This window comes from Diorhabda sublineata, chromosome 6, assembly GCF_026230105.1.
Source record: "Diorhabda sublineata isolate icDioSubl1.1 chromosome 6, icDioSubl1.1, whole genome shotgun sequence".
NCBI lineage: Eukaryota > Metazoa > Arthropoda > Insecta > Coleoptera > Chrysomelidae > Diorhabda > Diorhabda sublineata.
The window spans coordinates 22380170-22398557 of record NC_079479.1 but is presented as its reverse complement, the minus strand read 5'-3'; the positions used below and the strand labels follow the sequence as shown (position 1 = coordinate 22398557).

The 18388-nt window shown below is 34.4% G+C and overlaps 1 protein-coding gene across 1 annotated transcript; it reads left to right on the top strand.

Annotated features, from left to right (window-relative positions):
* The first annotated feature begins 4214 nt into the window (after window positions 1–4214).
* LOC130445852 (phenoloxidase-activating factor 2-like) lies at window positions 4215–18172 on the top strand. The gene is made up of 6 exons (XM_056781740.1): window positions 4215–4358; window positions 7286–7503; window positions 8018–8248; window positions 12427–12637; window positions 16341–16481; window positions 18008–18172. The coding sequence occupies exons 1-6, from the start codon at window positions 4215–4217 to the stop codon at window positions 18170–18172; spliced, it is 1110 nt and encodes a 369-aa protein (XP_056637718.1).
* The last annotated feature ends 216 nt before the right edge of the window (window positions 18173–18388 follow it).

Here is an 18388-nt window from a genome sequence, read left to right as displayed (position 1 = left end):
AGGCATACCTTCGAGAAAAGATTGAAAGTGTTTTCAATGCCTCCTTATGGAAGTGGACTCCAATGTGCTCGTGAATATCTTTGAACTTACAAAAGGACCTTATAGTAAATCATCCCAATATGACTCTGGGTTGGATTTCGTGGAAAAATGCTTATCAGTCTGAACTCATCACATTTTTTGACTTAGGGAGGGGAATAAATACAGAGGTAAGCCAGTCTTTTGAATATTACCTGTTGCATGAACTTCATATAGTAACTGGAAAAGTGGCAACAAATTTTCTCTTTCTTTTATAAGTTTCATCATTTCTATGTGGATTTCGTCCGGACCCGTTACTTTTCCGTTTTTAGTCAATTTTAGAATTCATTATTCCTTTCGAATACTCATGGCGTATCGCTAGCGAAAATATAATGTTTGCCATACGTTTGATAATTCTTTCTCTTCTGTTACCATTTCATTATTTTTGTTCAGTATACCTGTTACGGGTTGATTTTTAATGGAATGAGTTACCTCTTTTATTTCTAACCCAACTCCGTGGCTGTCCTGTTTATTTTGAAGTAATTAAATTTCCTCGTAACTGTCTTTCATCCATTTTTCTTTTGCTGTTCGGATTTTCTTCCTTATTATATTTATTTGTATGTATTTTTCGTTTTTATTCTTGTGTACTCTCCGATTATCCATTATAAGTAGAATTTCTTCTATCATCCATTCTTTCTGGTGTTGTAGTTGACTTTATTGTTGCAAATTCGTCATTTATCAATCCCACATGAATTACTGAAGCAGCTATTTAGACTAAATCATAACTTTACGTCTAAAAATTATTTACGCACCCGTTTATCTCGACTACATTACGAGGATATATTGAGAAATTCTTAGCCTACTATAGAACGATACAAAATTCTATGTCAAAATATTTTATTACTCAACATATTCTCCTCTTAATTGGATACATTTATTACAGCGAACCTGCAACGTCTCTAGACCTTTCAGAAAAAAATGTTTCTTCTTGCTTTGCAAACCAGACCTCCACAGCTTTTATTACCTCCTCGTTGGAAGAAAATTTACGAAAATTCACTTCATGGCAATCCCAAGAAACTGAAGCAAGAACTTTTCCAGCAGATTTTTGGAGAACCAGAGTGTCGCCATTCCATCGATTGTTGCTTTGTTTCTGGTTCGTAGAAATGTACCCAAGTCTCATCCATAGTAACAATTCGGTTTAAGAAGTCTACATAGTTTTCAAATCGAGCACAGATAGAACGCAATACTTCTACCCTTGCACGCTTTTGGTCAACATCCAAATATTTGGGGATCCATTTTGCCACAATTTTTCTTATGTCCAAATTGACGTGAACTATAGGCTGAACGCTTTCGTATGAAATATTCAGTGCTTCAGATATCCGTATGCCCAATTCGACGGTCTGATAAAATCATGTCATGAACTGCATCGATGTTTTCGGGGATTAACAGAAAAACTGGCCTTCCCGATCGGTCATCATCTTTAACGGAAAATTTACCTCTTTTGAAGCTTGCAGTCCAATTTTTCACGATCGCATACGAATGACATTGATCTCCAAGGGTATTAAGCATATCTTCGTAAATCTGCTTACCCCTTAACCCTTTTAAATACAGGTACTTGATGATGACTTTTCTTTTAATTTATTGCGTAACTCTGGATTACTTTACACTGACACTTCTAATAAGTTGTTCGTTGCTATGGTAACGCAATATTTTGTTTATGCATGGAACTGGTCTAGGCTAACTAGATATTAATCTATCCTCGTAGATTCAAATTGAGAAATGACTTTGCATTAAAATCACACTTACACACACTGCACCTAATAGCTCTCTATTAAGAAGTGACGGGAGTTATTAGAGTTTCTAACAAAAAAGCGCAAAATTTGTCTAGAGTCTACCTCTGTTGAAACTATCCCCACGCTCCCCTCAGTTCTTTCACATATATAAGATCTATTGTGATTTGAGATACTTTCGTAAATATTTTTTTACTCTATTTATATTACTATTCAATTGCTCTTACGTGGTATGAAATTATACTGATAATAGTGAATATTTTATATGTAATTCATTAAATTTGCCATATCCGTTTAAACTTGACACTGAAATAAATATGTCAATAATCATAGTTATATTGTATATTTCTTTTATTTCTGTGTATGGAATTACCGACAGTTTCATATTTAATTTCAAAATTCGTTAAGCACGAAACAGTTGGTTTTTTGAGTGGATTGAATATGTACTGGAATAAGATATTGCTAGTTTTATTACAGTATAATATTGGTAAATATAATATTTGATCATTTTTTTTAAAGCTTCAACTGAATCTTCCAAAATTTCAATCACCTTCTCCACTTTAATAAGCTAGTTTTCGAATTTACATTTTCAGTTTTATATAGTGAAAAGATACTTAGGAAAACCTTTATTTATTTTAATGTTAGAGTAGTATGTATTAAAGAATATTTGTACATGATAATATGAACAACATATCATTAATTTAATATAATATACATTGACACATTGACAGAGGTTCCGATGGTGATCTAAGCTGGTTTACATTCTGTCTGGAATCACGTTACTACGTTACTCGAGGCTTTATTGTTTCTCAAAATATTCTTCATCAATATCAATACCCATTTACCTCCGTTTGCATCGATTGTCGAAGAATTGTTTCCATTCAGATTGAGGTACTTTCAAAACATGTGATTTGAACGCAACAACCTCTACAGATGTAGAAAAACGGTGATCTCGCAATTCATTTGCGAGAATAACAAAAAATCATTGTGTGCCAAACAAGGACTGTGCATATCAATTCGATGTTTTTGCTGTTCAAAAAATTTTTCGATTGCACTGATGTTTTAGAGTTCGCGTTGTCGTGTGAAGGATGATTTGTCTCCTGTGATTGGTTTCCCCTCTAATTTAGGAACAATTCTAGCAAATAAATGCAGGTGTACCATTTAGAATTGTCCATTCCACGATGCTCTAATGGAATGGTGGTGACATGTTCAGTTATTCCAAAAAAGGCAACCATTTGCTTCGAAGTGTTTCGTGCGCTAACTTTTCTTGGATTTGGCTCATATCATCGAATGTTCTTCAATTTCTAGTTCATATACAAAAGTGCATGATACGTAGCCTATCATGATCTTATAGACGTCTTTTGAAGCACCGCGATTGACTTCTGTGACATAAAGATCTTGCAAAATCAGTTCACTTACATTTTCGATGTTTCTAGCACAATAAACTATTTGGGACAACCATAACAATTCACCCTGTAGTGAAGTGCGAGCACGATTGAGTTCGGAAAACGAAACATAGTGGCTCAAGATGGTGTTTCATCACCAAAAGTCGAAGAAACTTTATCGATACAGAGCTGTTGGTTGATTTAATTCAATTTTGGCCAAGATGAATGTTTCAAGTATGTGTAAACAACTCAAATAGCACTCGTGTGAGTACGTTCACCATTGAAAATGTCAAACTTTATAATGGCAATGTTAGTTTTGACATATTCACATCAGTGTTTCCATATCTGAATATTTTAATAACACTCCTCAAATTTAGCATATTAATGCCAGTTTCTGCATTTTATATATTTTGGTGTTGTGATTGAGGTATCAAGATAAAAATGTGTGGCGTTTTATCATAGCGTTTTATTGGTTCAGTATAAAGGGGACAGAAATGTATGGGGTATACTGAAGGTTATTTCAAAAAACAGAAGCGTAAAATTAAATAATCAAATTTGCAATCTGTCATATCTGATTGTTCAAAAAGTATTGAACCACATAAAACGTGATTAGGAGTTATCTAAGCAACACTCAGAACGTTTTGTTTTCCGGCCTAAGGAGTAGAACTTATTAGCTAGAGAAACGAAAATAACAACTTGTAGAAAAACAAATTTCGCGTTTTTACAGCTGACATATAGGGTGCTTAAGAAATAGACATGTTTAACGATTTTGTTGCAATACTGTTTAGCGTTATGCAGAAAGCTTTCCTCAAAGAAATTTTCCAACGGAACTAGAGCTCAAACTTAGATTTTCCAAGAAAGAAAGATCTTTCAAATTTCTTAAAATCAATCCTTCTCGAATACAAATCTCCTAACAATTGCCCGCATGAATTATGACGTTTTTTAAGGTTTTCCTGATATAATTTTGCTGGAGCAATTTATAAAATACACATCCACTTTTGTGATTGAAACTGATCAAATTTTTATGGTAGTAGGCTTTGCAATTGGACAAGCTACATCCGGAGTTCTCAATGGACAATACTACTTATGTCTTCCTGTTGAAACGATCTGTCCTACAAATTCTGGAGCTGGTACAATTGATCCAAGAATTGTAACACCAACATCCTCTGTAAGTATCTTCTATTTTCTACGAGGATGTATTGATATCTAGTTAGCCTAGACCAGTTCCATGCATAAAAATATTGCGTTACCATAGCAACGAACACTAAATTATTAGAAGTGTCAGTGTAAAGTTTAACGTCAAAAAAGTATACTAGAGTTACGCAATAAATTAAAATAAAAATGTCCACTGAAATTGTGAAAATCGAAGTATCTGTATTTGAAAGGGTTGAGAGGTAAGCAGATTCACGAAGATATGCTAATTAATACCTTTGATGATCAATGTCTTTCGTATGCGACCATGAAAAATTAGACTGCAAGCTTCAAAAGAGGTAAATTTTTTATTGAAGATGATGATCGATCGGGAAAGCTAGTTTCTGTGTTAGTTCTGGAAAATATCGATGCAGTTAATGACATGATTTTAGACCGTCGAATTGGGCTAAAACGGATATCTGGAGCACTGAATATTTCATACGAACGCGTTCATTATATAGTTCACGTCAACTTGGACATGAGAAAAATCGCTGCAAAATGGATCCCCAAATGTTTGAATGCTGACCAAAAGCGTGCAAGGGTAGAAGCATCGCGTTCGATCTGTGCTCGAAAGAGAAAACGATGTAGACTTCTTAAACCGAATTGTAACTATGGATGAGACTTGGGTGCATTTCTACGATCCAGAAACAAAGCAGCAATCGATGTAATGGCGACACTCTGGTTCTATAAGACCTAAGAAGTTTCGTGTACAAAAATCTGCTGGAAAAGTTCTTGCTTCAGTTTTTTGGGATTGCCATGGAGTAATCATAATTGATTTTTTAGATAAGAGTAGAACAATAACTGGAGATTACTATTCGACATTACTGATCACTCTACGGGAAAAAATTAAAGAAAGAAGACGCGGAAAGCTATCGAAAGGTGTTTTGTTTTTGCAGGACAACGCCCCTGCACAAAATTCGTGATTTAGGGTTTAAGTTACTAGAACACCTCCCTTATTCACCAGATTTGGCTCCGTCCGACTATCATCTCTTTCCTCAATTGAAAAAATGTTTAAAAGGTCGTAAATTTTCTTCCAACGAGGTGGTGGAAGGAGTGGAAGTTTGATTTATAGAGCAAGAAGAAAATTTTTTTTTGAAAGGTCTAAAGACGTTGCAAGTTCGCTGTAATAAATGTATCCAATTAATAGGAGAATATGTTGAGTAATAAAATATTTTGACATTGAAATTTTTTTGGTTCTATAGTAGGTTATGAATTTTTCAATATATCCTCGTATTTATGTAATTATCAGATATCGCTTTAATATTCCAATAAACTCAAATTTGATTGAAAGAGCGCCCTTCCATTATAAAAATCAAGATTTTAAGCTTTGTAAACTATAATTAAAATCCAATAAATTTAAATTAGGGGGTAGGTAGTTCTATTACCCTTATATCCTTTCCAAACAATTTAAAATATACTGTCAAGATATAGATGGGCGTTGCTTTGATTATGTAGCAGTGCTTCATTTGTTGTAAACGAGAGCATTTGTAAGTTGTGGCAAATAATACTGAATAACAGTACATCCATAGACGAAACAATTTCAGCTGCTGTTTCTCAGAGATATGGGTAATAGGTAATAATTAGTATAAATAGCACAATTAAACCAATATGTAGCATGCCTGGAGTTAAATATTATTATCAGAATAGGTGTCGTTTACAGAGTAGAAGAGACTTTGCATTAATTATTGGGAAATGCGGAAAAATACAATATCGATTTGATTTCAATTAGCAAGTGATTGTGCATTTTATTGAATTATGAAATAATGAGCCTTTAACTAATTCTGAATGCGGAGTAGGTAGGTAAAGGTCGAGTTCCGTGGTCGTAAGCGAAAAGAGGAGTCTGGATTTTTAATCTTTTAAAAATGTCCCTGCAGTGAGCCCAGCTGTTTAGTCCGAGTAAAGATCTAACAGCTCTCTTTTATAGTTTCAGATTTTCTCGAATTGAGTCGCACTACACGTACCCCATAAGGAAAAGGAATATCGGAGATGCGACTCAATAAGACTTAATTTTTTGGATAAGGCGGTAATATATAACTTCCATTTCAAGGAATTGTCTACAACATGTCCTAAGAATTTTACGGTTTTGACGACGTCAATGGTGGTGTTATCTAATAGAAAAGGCTGCATTGTATCTTTATATGATGAAACTATCGTCTTAGAAACATTGAGAAACAGAAGGTTAGAATCGCATCATGATTTAAAGGTGATTTGGTCACTAGATAAAGTCCTATGAAGTGCCGTGAGATCAGGGCTGTTCCAAGAGAAACTAGTGTTCGCTGCAAATAGACATATTTTACCAAATAATGTCTATATAGGCGATTTCATTTATTAACAGAAGAAACAAAATGGAAGGCCTGGTAGTGTGCCTTGACGCACTCCACATTCTATTGACTTACAAGAAGACATCAACCCCTTCAAGCTGATTTCTGTTTGTATGACATGACTTACACCATGCGAGAGGTGTTCACCTGAAACCATAGTACTGCGATTTGCGATTAAAATATTATGATTAACACAATCGAAAGCTTTAGAAAAATCACAAAAAGTTGTTGCAGTGGAGTGATGGCTGTTCAGGCTAGAGTACATATTGTTAAGGAGGAAGAATTTAGTATCAATTTGTGCGTTGGTTACAAACTCAAATTGATGAGTAATGAGTATTTTATATTCAAGCCCTTTTTGAACCAATCTTTCTATGATCTTAGATAACGTGGGAAGAAGTGCAATTGGCCGATAATTCTTGAGTGACAGATAAAAAGTAAAGCTATATTTTAAGATATATATATATATATATATATATATATATATATATATATATATATATATATATATATATATATATATAAAATTGACATCACCGCATACTATTAGATTTGATTGTATATTTGAGGCAACATGTTTTTTCAGTCAGTATGTCCAAATGGAACTATACCTTGCTTCGGAACAAACACTGCATGTGGAACACCATTTATAACCTCAAATATGGCAGGCCCAGGAAACACAAGCTTCGGAGCATATCCATGGCAAGCTTATTTGAGAAATACTACCAATGTATTTGCAGGAAGCGGTGTCCTAATCAGTCCATATTACGTAATCACTGCAGCACATAAAGTTTATTTGAATATGTGAGTATTGATGAAAAAAAAAATAAGTGATCAGAAATGAATGTTGCCTTTCAATTGACAACTTTTTTTTTATTTTCACTATTAGTTCTTATACTATATTCTATTTGGCTTATGTTTCTGTAGTATTATAAGTTTATGTCAATAGCCAGTTATTGAAATTAGTTTTTTTAATAGTCGGTATACCGGGTTTATTCGTAAAATAAACTAGTTTTTATACCTGGAGGCTTTTGTTACTATACACAATGTATATTACTCAGTACTATCAAGCTAGCTCAAATATGTTTTTTTTCTTAATTGTTTTTATATGTTTTCCAAGCGCTTATCCACTTTTCTTTATACGATTTGTATTCACAATATAAGACCCGTTTCTGCGGTCACAGTTTCCAGTATGTACGATAGTTACTCTGACTCAAGCAAAAGAACTGAATCGCCGCTGCTTGAAATCAGATTTGTCATTCGTTTCGAAACATAGATTCCAGAGAATACCATTTCACAATATTGTTTTGTTTTGTAGGAATACTCCCACAGCTGTTACAGTTTTAATGGGAGTTTGGGATCCATCAAATCTTGTGAATGTACAAAGTAGTACCGTAGCTAGAATATCTGTATATCCAACATTCGTAGCATCTACTCTAATTGATGATATAGCGGTTCTCCAGCTCACTCAACCTATTGTATTAGGTATATTCAACAATATCAATACTATATGTTTATCTACAACTGGAACATCATACGTTGGACAATCGTAAGTATCAGTTTCAGAAACTTAAATATACCCTCGAACGGACAACTTCTATGTAACGTTGTGTCAAATTTTGAAAGCTATGATTTATAAATTGCTAAAATTGTACGACCACTTTGCGAGGTACATTCAAGTACATCATAGAATGACAAAAATTATGGAAAATTTCTATATCTTCCATGAATGCTGTTACATTAATATTTTTATTAACTTCATCATTTGAAATTTTCAGAAATATACTTGGAAACCTTCTCATCAAAAGTAGATTAGTTTGAGATAGGATATGAATAAAACTATATCAATAAGTTATGAGTGAAGGAGAGAGAACGAGTTCCGTGGCACCCTAATCTGACAATTAGACCAATTTTTCCTGTCGTTGACGTTGACGTTAAATTACGTTCATTTTTATGAAGCATAGAATACTAATTCTGATCACTTTCTTATACTTCTTATATTAAGTGCCACTGTGATTCAGAAAGAAAGTCCTCCAAGCCTAGTTAGTAAAATTGATGTTATCGTAAAAATAAACCAGCAAGCAACATGGGAAATTACTCTTGAAATTACCCGCAGAACCAAAGGAAGTAATTATCCAAAACAATCAGGAACCTCATTCCTGAAAAACGACAACTAGAGCACTTTCAGGTAGAAAAGCCTTAAATAACGTAACACAGCCACTAAAACTAGAAATCCAGTGTGTTGAAAATTAATACATTGCTAACTACTTGAGTGAACTGACTAATGATCACTGGATAGATTATACAATTTGCACAGCTACCATAGGACTGAAAAGACCTATCTCATAAAATCCACCATTCAGAATTGCAGATAAAACAATATTCAAAAAGCATGGAAATGCAGAGCATCTACAGACGACATTCCAATTCAATGATGGAGAAGATCAAGAAAATTGCAATGAACCAGAATCAAAATATGTTAAAATTGAACCTACTTGACTACTGAGAAATTTTTTGAGGTGATCAGAATAAACTTTGATCTGATTACTGGCGATGTTCTGAAGAAACTACCAAAAAAGGCTATAGTAAATCTTACCAATCTTATTAACACTTCATTCAGATTGGAGTATATTTCTAAAATGCTGAAAATTGCAGAGGTCATCATGATCCTCAAACCAGGAAAGCCTCCTCATGAAGTTTCATTCTACAGACCAATTTCATTGCTGCTTGTCATCTTGAAGCTCTATAAAAATAGTTCTATAAGAGACTGAAGACAATGATAGAAGATAAAAAACTGATTCCAGTCCATCAATTTGGCTTTAGGAAAAACCACTCGATCATCGGTTTCATTGTCTTCTTAAATGTGCGATAGGCCTTTGATAAAGTATGGAACAAAGGATTACTCCACAAATTTGAAATGGTTATACTAGGACAATATTCCAAAATCCTAAAGTCTTATTTGTCAAATAGATATTTAAGAAAAAAACAAGTATCCTGATGTATCAAGACACGAGTATCCCAGGGTAGCTTACTTGGTCCAGTGCTCTATCTGTTGTACAATAGTGATATCACTGAACTTGAATATCCCACCCCATCCCTGATGATACGGCAGTTTGGCCATGGGAGGTACTCACGAAGAAGCTGTTAAAAAGTTACAAACATCCATTGACCAAATTAGCAAATGGACCAACAGATGACGTATTAAGACTTGGAGGAAGAAGAAAAGGTCTGTTCTAGTGTCTACTTAGATGTGCGACAGCTCTTTGACAAAAGATTACTCCACAAATTGGAAATGGTTATACCTGGACAATATTCCAAAATCCTTAAGTCTTACTTTCCAGATAGATATTTCAGAGTAAATCGAATTCTGATTTATCAAGTCAGGAGTATCCCAGGGTAGCTTACTTGCTCCAGTGCTCTATATTTTGTACACTAGTGATATCAGTGAATAATAGCTATTTTAGCTGCTGACAAGGCAATTATGGCTGTGGGAGATATCCACGAAGAAACTCCTGGAAAGTTCATATCAAAACGAAACGCGAAGAGCTTGATATTAAATATAAAAAGCTGTATTGGCTATTAGGAGTTCAAAGTTATCCACGTATAATAAATTGTTTCTATACAAGCAAATATTGAGACCTATTTGAAGTTATGGCATACAACTCTAGGGTTGCTTTATCATGTGAACGTCGAGGCAATCCAGTTCCTAGATAACACAAACATAACCAGAAGACTTAAGGCGATTACACCCTTTGAGGGTGATACGCTGGTTTTAGTGTTGTTATAACATTAGACTCTATGGTGCACTAGTGAGTAAGACCCTAGTTTTAAGTTTCCCAATCTTAGTAATTTAGGTTAGAATAATATTGCTTTTGGGATTGTAATATCACATAAGCATGGGGGTGTTAATAAATACAAAAAAAAATAAGCCACAATAAAACGAAAATAGAGAATAAAATTTTTATCTCTTTTATCTCTTTTTCGAGATATTGTGATACTTGGAATCTCAACCAAACGTAAGTTCAATATTCACTTTATAGAATAGATGGATGGCATTCAATACTTCGTATAGAATGAATATTTTATCGCTTTAAATACCAAAGAAGTACTGTGATTCAACAAACCCAATTTTTTATTTAATTTAATTTACCTTAATCTTAATTTACCTTTATATTAATTTACCTTAATATTCCAATGGTTCAATCTTTTTTACAAAGAATTGTCTGTTGTTTAGTATCGTTTATAAAATAAGAATAGTATTTTGCAATAATTTGAAGATTTTATTAATAATAAATGTAAAAATGTTTATTATTTTGGATCGATTCTGATATTGCATAGACAAATCCTGGCGCCACGCAAATCGTACTTGTGCCTTAGTGATATATTAATCTATTCCCTTGTTATGAACATTTTCAGGATTTCAATTTTGTAAGTATGATTTCGGTTAGAGGTATTTCAGAAATAAATTAGAATATTGATTTTAAAAGTATATTTCGTTTTGTCGGTTCAGTCTTATGGAACCAACGTGCCAAAGATAGATGAAAGAAGTGGTAATTATCTTTTGTAAACTTAAGTAGTGCCAAGAAAATAAAATAAAATTCTTTGCGTTTGAAGAATTGAAACTGTTGAAATTTTTACTTGGATAGAATCATCATGCGGTACAATCTTCAGATTCTTTGGAGTAATATAAATTCTTTCTTATTGTTCTGTGGGCATTGGGATCATTTTCTTGGGAGATATGCGAGGCTGCGAATTTCCCCAATAAAGTGTATTAGACACTGGAGCTAGAAGTTCTGGTATTAAAGGCAGATCAAAAGCTGTTCCTGGAATAGCCTGTGGATTTAAAGGCGCTTGTATTGTTATTATGGATCGAAAGAACAACATTAATCCGTACCTCTTCGAGCTTTCTGTCTCAGTTTTGTTCCATATATGATTAAACTTCAGCATCCTAGAATGTTCAAATGATCGAAAGGGGTTGTAGTTCATCATGGTATTCGAAAAAAAAAAAAACATTATAGTGATATGTCAACTGCATGTGCAACTTCAACGATGGTAAGATGCTCTATCGAATATTTAAAAAGACTTTCTTACACTTTCATATCCGGCAAAGTGCCTAGAGAGTCAGCCATATAATCCTTTTCAGATTTGTCTACCAATGATTTCGGTCACAAATTGTTATATAATACTGTCTTGAATCGTTTACCTTTAAATATGATTACACTTTCAGCGTCTTCCCAATATTGTAAATGCACCTTTTCAGTCTCCTTCTTGTCAAAACCAGTTTGTAGGTGATAAATTCATTCTCATTTATATTCTTAATTTTTTCGGGATGACGGGATGATTAAATCTAGGTTATCGTACATTTTTTCAGTCGGAGTGACCATGAACGATAAATTTATCAGACATTCATTGACCTAGGTTTAATTAGTTTAGAATTCAAATTATGATATTCAATTGTGTTTGTCCCAAATTGTTCGGTTTTGTGTGTACTTTATTGAATAAAATACGACATTCTACGAGAAATCTTAGAGTTTTTGGGAATAAATCGAGAAATTATAGATTTTTGGATTTTGTCTTGGTCGAAAAGGTGTTGAATATCAAATTCATTTTTATCTAAACGCGCCAAGAAAATGAACAATATGAAGGAGAAAATTATACATCCATCATCTACAAAGCGTCTAATAAAATTACATAAATATTATCTAATTCTCACTTCTAACTTTCTAGATGTGTCGTCAGTGGATGGGGACAAACAGCATTCACAATATTCGATGCTCCCACTACTCCCCAAAAACAAGTTTTTGTTACCATTACGGACTATACAACCTGCAGAGCATCTTTCGCCATGGCAAATTTATTAGGAACTAACGTTGATACGTACTTAGATCCTAACGGGGAAATTTGTGCAGGAGGACAAAGCATGCTGGATGCTTGTACGGTAAGACATATTTAACACGCAGAGTGCCATAATCAAAACACAAATATTGATGTCTTTCTGGCCATAGTTTTTTTTATCGAATTACTTCATTTTTAGTCAAATAAAAATATTGAATAAAGTGAAATATTCAAGTTATTTTCCAAAATAATGGTCTCCACTCGTTACAAAACTTCTAAGAATGCTTTCAAGTCCCAATTGTTCCAAACGAATTTATATGTATAGATGTATAGACGTTCTTATGCTAAATACAAAATTTGTTCCCGAAATGGTTACCCTATGGAAAAATCAGGAGAAACAACAGAACCAAAAAGTGTTATTGAGTACAATAAACATAAGGCTTATATTGATTTTTCTGACCAAATGAAATCCTACAATTCATCTTTGCGCTGCGGAGTCAAGTGGTACCGAAAATTAGCTAGAGTTGGTTGTTGGATCGGCATTAGTTAATGCCTACGTCTTACATCAGCAAGTTACTCAGAGCAAATTTCGAGAAGAAGTTATTCAGGGTCATATAAACTGTGAAGAAATCCTCCATTATAAAGAAAAACAGATGCCTGGTCACATCCTGGAAGACTGCGAGAAGAAAAGATCATGTATGTTCATTCACTGGTTCACCTGGTTCACCAGGTTGCAGGGAAACCGCAGAAAACCTGCAACACCAACAATCGTCGAAATGTGTTAAGTGATTGGGATGACGACGATTTTCTCGTCGCCAATAGCGTAACGGATTTTTCTTGCCAACTTTTCGTGATGAAACGTGGCATGTATTTTGAGGAGGACAGTGCCGTTGGGGTTGGCTTTGAGAAAGGTCATTTGTCCCCTCAATAGCTGTTGCGTATTGAGGAGATTGTAGAGCTCCCTCTGTGAAGTGTATTTTCGAGCAAGATTCCTCAAATTGACTGTCTGGAGTGAAGGATTTTGGGAGGACGTACGGGATTGTTGTTGGGCGACGGTATGGGATTGTTGGGGGGTTCTAGGGAGCTGGGTTTGGATTGGTGCTTGAGGTTTCTGGGGTTTTGGGGTGTTTTTGGTGATTGGTTTGGTATTTTGGGGTGATTGAAGTGATTGTGGTTTCTGGGTAGGGGTATTTTTATTTCTTTTTGGGATAGCGCCAAAATGAAAATGATCCACCTGTTGAGATTTCGAACAGGCAGATTTCCGAGATTTCTGCGAGACCCTAGACGCATAGGAACTCGCAGACGGTGCAGGAGATGTACTCTTGCTATTTTGCAGATATTTTAGTTTGAAAATATATTCTGAGATATTATTCAAGGTAGAACAGTCGAATTGAGAGAGATCGGCGAATTGGGTTTGGTGAGTAGTGGTGGAAATTCGTCGACGGAAGCGGTAAAAACGGGTTTGCTTCGTGTTTATATGGACGACCTAGCTATCCTGGGAATTTTCTATTACTTGAGAATAAGGGATCGCGGACAAATGAGATTTGAACAGAATCAAGAATTCGAAAATTGAATTCCTTTGTCAGTACCTAACGAGTGATTGACTATCAAAGCCGACAGCGGACTCACTGCCGGAGGGATTGCCCAACAACTATGCATGCATCGAAACGCGCGTCAGACAGTGTAATCGTGAGTGTTGATGTAAATAGTGTATTCGTTATGAATATCGCCAACGGTTCTAAGAATTTTAACTCAGTTGATAGCCTTCCAATCATAATACCCCGTACAAATATTCAATAAATATATGATACTCAAAAGTGGGAGAACGCCATTTCTCTGAAACTAAAGTATTCCACTGATGAAATCTAGATCTTCTAAAGCAGTAGACCATTACTTATCTTGATATGTCTAAGTAGCGTTGAACGTTCTACATTCTAAATAAGGACACAATATCCCTTCTATTGATGATACCTGCCCAATCATTCACTTTCTTCGGACGCTCCGCAAGAGCTTCATACTCCATAAACGATAATTGTTATCAAGCCAATTTAAATAAAAGTAGCTCAAGTTGAAACAACAATTCTAAATACACTGTTCACACCATCACTACACCAACACTCACGATTACATTGTCTGATATGAGCTTTTCGATAACCAAGTTATCGTCTCAGAGACTGAAGGTAAACTGTTTACCTTCGCGCAGAGAGAGTAATTGTGAGCATTGGTGTAGTGGTGGTGTAAACAGTGTATTCAGTATGAATATCGCTAATGGTTCTAGAAATTCCAGCTTAGTTAAGTTGAAACTCTAAGCTTTCCAATATTATTCACCTACATCCATCATAGTCATATTCCTCAATCTTCAGACTGTTGTATCCAGAGCATTAGACTTAATTATCAGGTATGAGACAGCAAACAAACAAATCGACATGGACTTAAAAATTAAATAGGAAAAGCCAGTAGATTTTACAAATCAATGAGAATTATTTCTGAAAACTCATACATTTTCTGCTTCGATTTACAACATGCACAGCCTTTGCCCAAAAATCACCAACTTCGTTTGTACAACTGCTGTTGCGTTAACATAAAAGGTAACTACACTTTTTTTTGGCGAGGTAGTATAGAAATTATAACTGACTCATTCGGTGGACAGTGGGCAGACATTATCATACTTTGTATTATTTGTTGAAATTCCAAGCTGTACCAGCCATAATGGAAATCATAACTGGTTCGTTATCTTTTGCCGATCGAATGTTTGGTCGTGTAAAGAAAGATATTGAAAAGCATCTATCTACTTCTTTTAAAAGTGATTAGGAGAGAATCTATAGAAGGCATGGAGTTGCCAGATCACTCGACAGTGCCTTTTAGCCTCTAAAAGAAAAAAATGCAAGACGATTAATAGCATAGCGGAGATGAAAGTGATTAGATTGAAAAAAGCTAATACTCAAGAAAATTTCTTTGCGTGGCTTCCAGCACATTAAGTTTCTGTTACGGAAAAAATACGACCTTCACAAAGTCACAAACAAGAGGTTTACTTCATCTGGACTCGACAGGATACTTGACTAAGCACTCTGGATGCTCTCGGAAGAATGACAGGAACTTGGTTAGGTGACCTTCTAGATAGGGAAGCAATCAACACAATGGTGGATAATTTAGTTGAAACTTGTGATTTTTTCGCATAAGTGCTTATCTATTGAGAAAACTTTTTGAAAAAAAAAATGTTTCACAGAAACTTTCAGTGAAACATTACCTCATACATGTATCGATTAAATATTAAAAGTAGTTTGGTCAGATATGAAAAATAATTTATGCTGATTACTTTTAGATCTGAAAGAAAGTTATTACATTAAGACAAGCATTTGTTAGCTATCGACATATTTGAACCTAAACGAGGTTATTTCAAAAATAATTTGAAAGAAAGTTTAAAAACGCCAGAAAAAATTCAATTGAAGAATAGTCCTTAACAACATGTAGAATATGAAGCACAAAGCAGTAAAATGTAAATCATATTTTGTTTATTGCATGTTTCTTTCTATTAACATTAGGGATTTAGTATGAGCGAGTTGTTTCTCTTTTCTTCTCAATAATGTACAAATTATGTTCATAAATAAGTGAACTACAAAAATAGTTATTCTATGTTCCGAAATAACAATAAAAGTCAATTTTAATGGCTGTTCCTTGGCCGCGAATGTAACTATTCAGAGGATTCTATTTTCTGTGATATGTTCCATATATAACGATAATATTTTCGAATGAATCGAGACTATAAATATTGTCACGATATAAATATAAATTAATTTTATTTACAGCAAGATGGAGGATCACCTCTGGTATGTCCAAGTTCTACAGGTACTTATAGTGTAGCTGGACTAGTCATTTGGGGAAAAAATTGTGGATTAACAGGAGTTTATGGAGTTTATGTCAACGTTCCTTATTATTACGATTGGATTGTAAGTCAAATGACCACCACATGATAAATGTTGATATTCATATTTTATAAAATACGAGTGGAACTCATAATGCATATTTATTACTGTTTTGATATTCTGTTATAGTTTAATCATTAGTAATTGCACTCAGTAGGCTCAAATTTGTTATTCAACTTCTTTTTCTACGTTCTGAATTCCTTTTCATTTTTAGTGAAATGTTTTAGTACCATCCTTCACGATTTCTTCTCATTTTCCTAAATGTTCTTAGTTTAAAATCCACATATCTGTATGAAATCTCGTGTAGAAAATGTTTGTTAGAGTCTAATAAACTGATCTATCACCTTTATGTCAGAAAATAAAAGCACTCGTAATCTATCATGTTCAAATTTATCTATCAGATAACCAGAAAAGCAAATAAACAGAACCATACAGATAGGACACAATAGATCCTTTGGGTCGCATTGTACACCCAAATCCATATATACAACCATACGGGTAGTAAAATCTAAAAAAACATAATTAGTCAATTAATATAATAACATAACATAATTAATCAAAGACTGCAAGACTTTAGGAGTTCATCTGAAATGGGAAGCTCTGCGAATAGTCCTGAGATGACAATTTAAAAGAAGAAAATTAACAACAACATTTATGAAGGAGATTACTTGTCTCCCCTATTGTTTTGTGTAGCACTGTTCTTTTTTTACAGCGTAAACAGAATCGATAACTTAAGACTACTAGCACGAAATAACACTGATCAGAACAATTTGAACTTGGGAAAGAATTTAATTCCAGATTTGGCCTTGAATAATGTTCAAATGCCTCATTCGTCAGTGGAAAAATACATAAAAACAGTCCTTGGCGCTAAATGATAATATAAATATCAGATCCCTCGACCAATCGGAAGTGTATGAGTACCTGGGCTTAGAAAAACACGTTGGATGAAATTTAAACTAAAGAAAAAATATTTTCCGAAAAAATAAGAGAGATACCATAATAGAATTAAATGCAAGAAATGAGATGGATGCAATAACATCGCTAGCAGTAGCCATAATAAAATGAACCGGAGCTGATATGAAACTCGAACACTATACTCGAGATTATACTTATCAAGAAAAGAAGGAGGCAGAGAAACGGTGAGCAACTCACAACATCGTCCAAGAAGTGCTTGCCAGCTACCTGAAATTGAAAGAACATTTGGAAATGATGTACCGGCAACAAAACCAAAGAACTGTAGACGAAGAAGATGAGGTACACGAAAAAGTGACAGAAAAGAACAACCTAGCAGATCCTGAAACGTAAATAAAAATCAGGGTAAAATTAAAAATGGAGCTACAATCTCTACATGCACAAATTGCAGAAGAAATTAAAAATGAAAGAAAAAATCGAAAACGAACATGGGCGTGGCTCTAGATACTGAAGCTCATGATGGCGGATCAATACCAAGCCACTGCCACAAATTACATGTAAACTAATACAAAGATTGCGAAACGAACCATCACATTGTAGCAGGCTGCCCAATCTTAGCTAAGTGATCATAATTATAGCGACAAGAAACTGTTGTAAAACAGATACATTGGAATATATATGAAGGATATAACATCGAAGTAGACACAAAGTGGTACCAACATAAGCCGGAACCAGTAGTTACCAATCAGCCTGCTATCACAGATCTACAAGCTTTTTATGAGAATAATAGCAAACCGCCTTGAATTCAAACTCGACGCATACCAACCCTATGAGCAGGCGGGCTTCAGAAAAGGCATGAGTACAATAGAACATCTCCACACCGTAAGGACACTGAACGAAAAAGTAACGGAATATAACATCCCATTATGGATTGCCTTCATAGATTTTAGAAAGGCCTTCGACACAGTTGAATTTTGGGCAATTATCAGGTCAATGAAAAATGCAAGAATAGACCAACG

Excerpts from the sequence above, each read along its gene's own strand:
- LOC130445852 (XM_056781740.1), top strand. The coding sequence starts at position 4,215 with ATGGTAGTAGGCTTTGCAATTGGACAAGCTACATCCGGAGTTCTCAAT. Across the intron at positions 4,359-7,285 it reads TTGTAACACCAACATCCTCT|TCAGTATGTCCAAATGGAAC; the intron begins GTAAGTATCTTC and ends ATGTTTTTTCAG. Across the intron at positions 16,482-18,007 it reads CTTATTATTACGATTGGATT|CGACAAGAAACTGTTGTAAA; the intron begins GTAAGTCAAATG and ends TCATAATTATAG.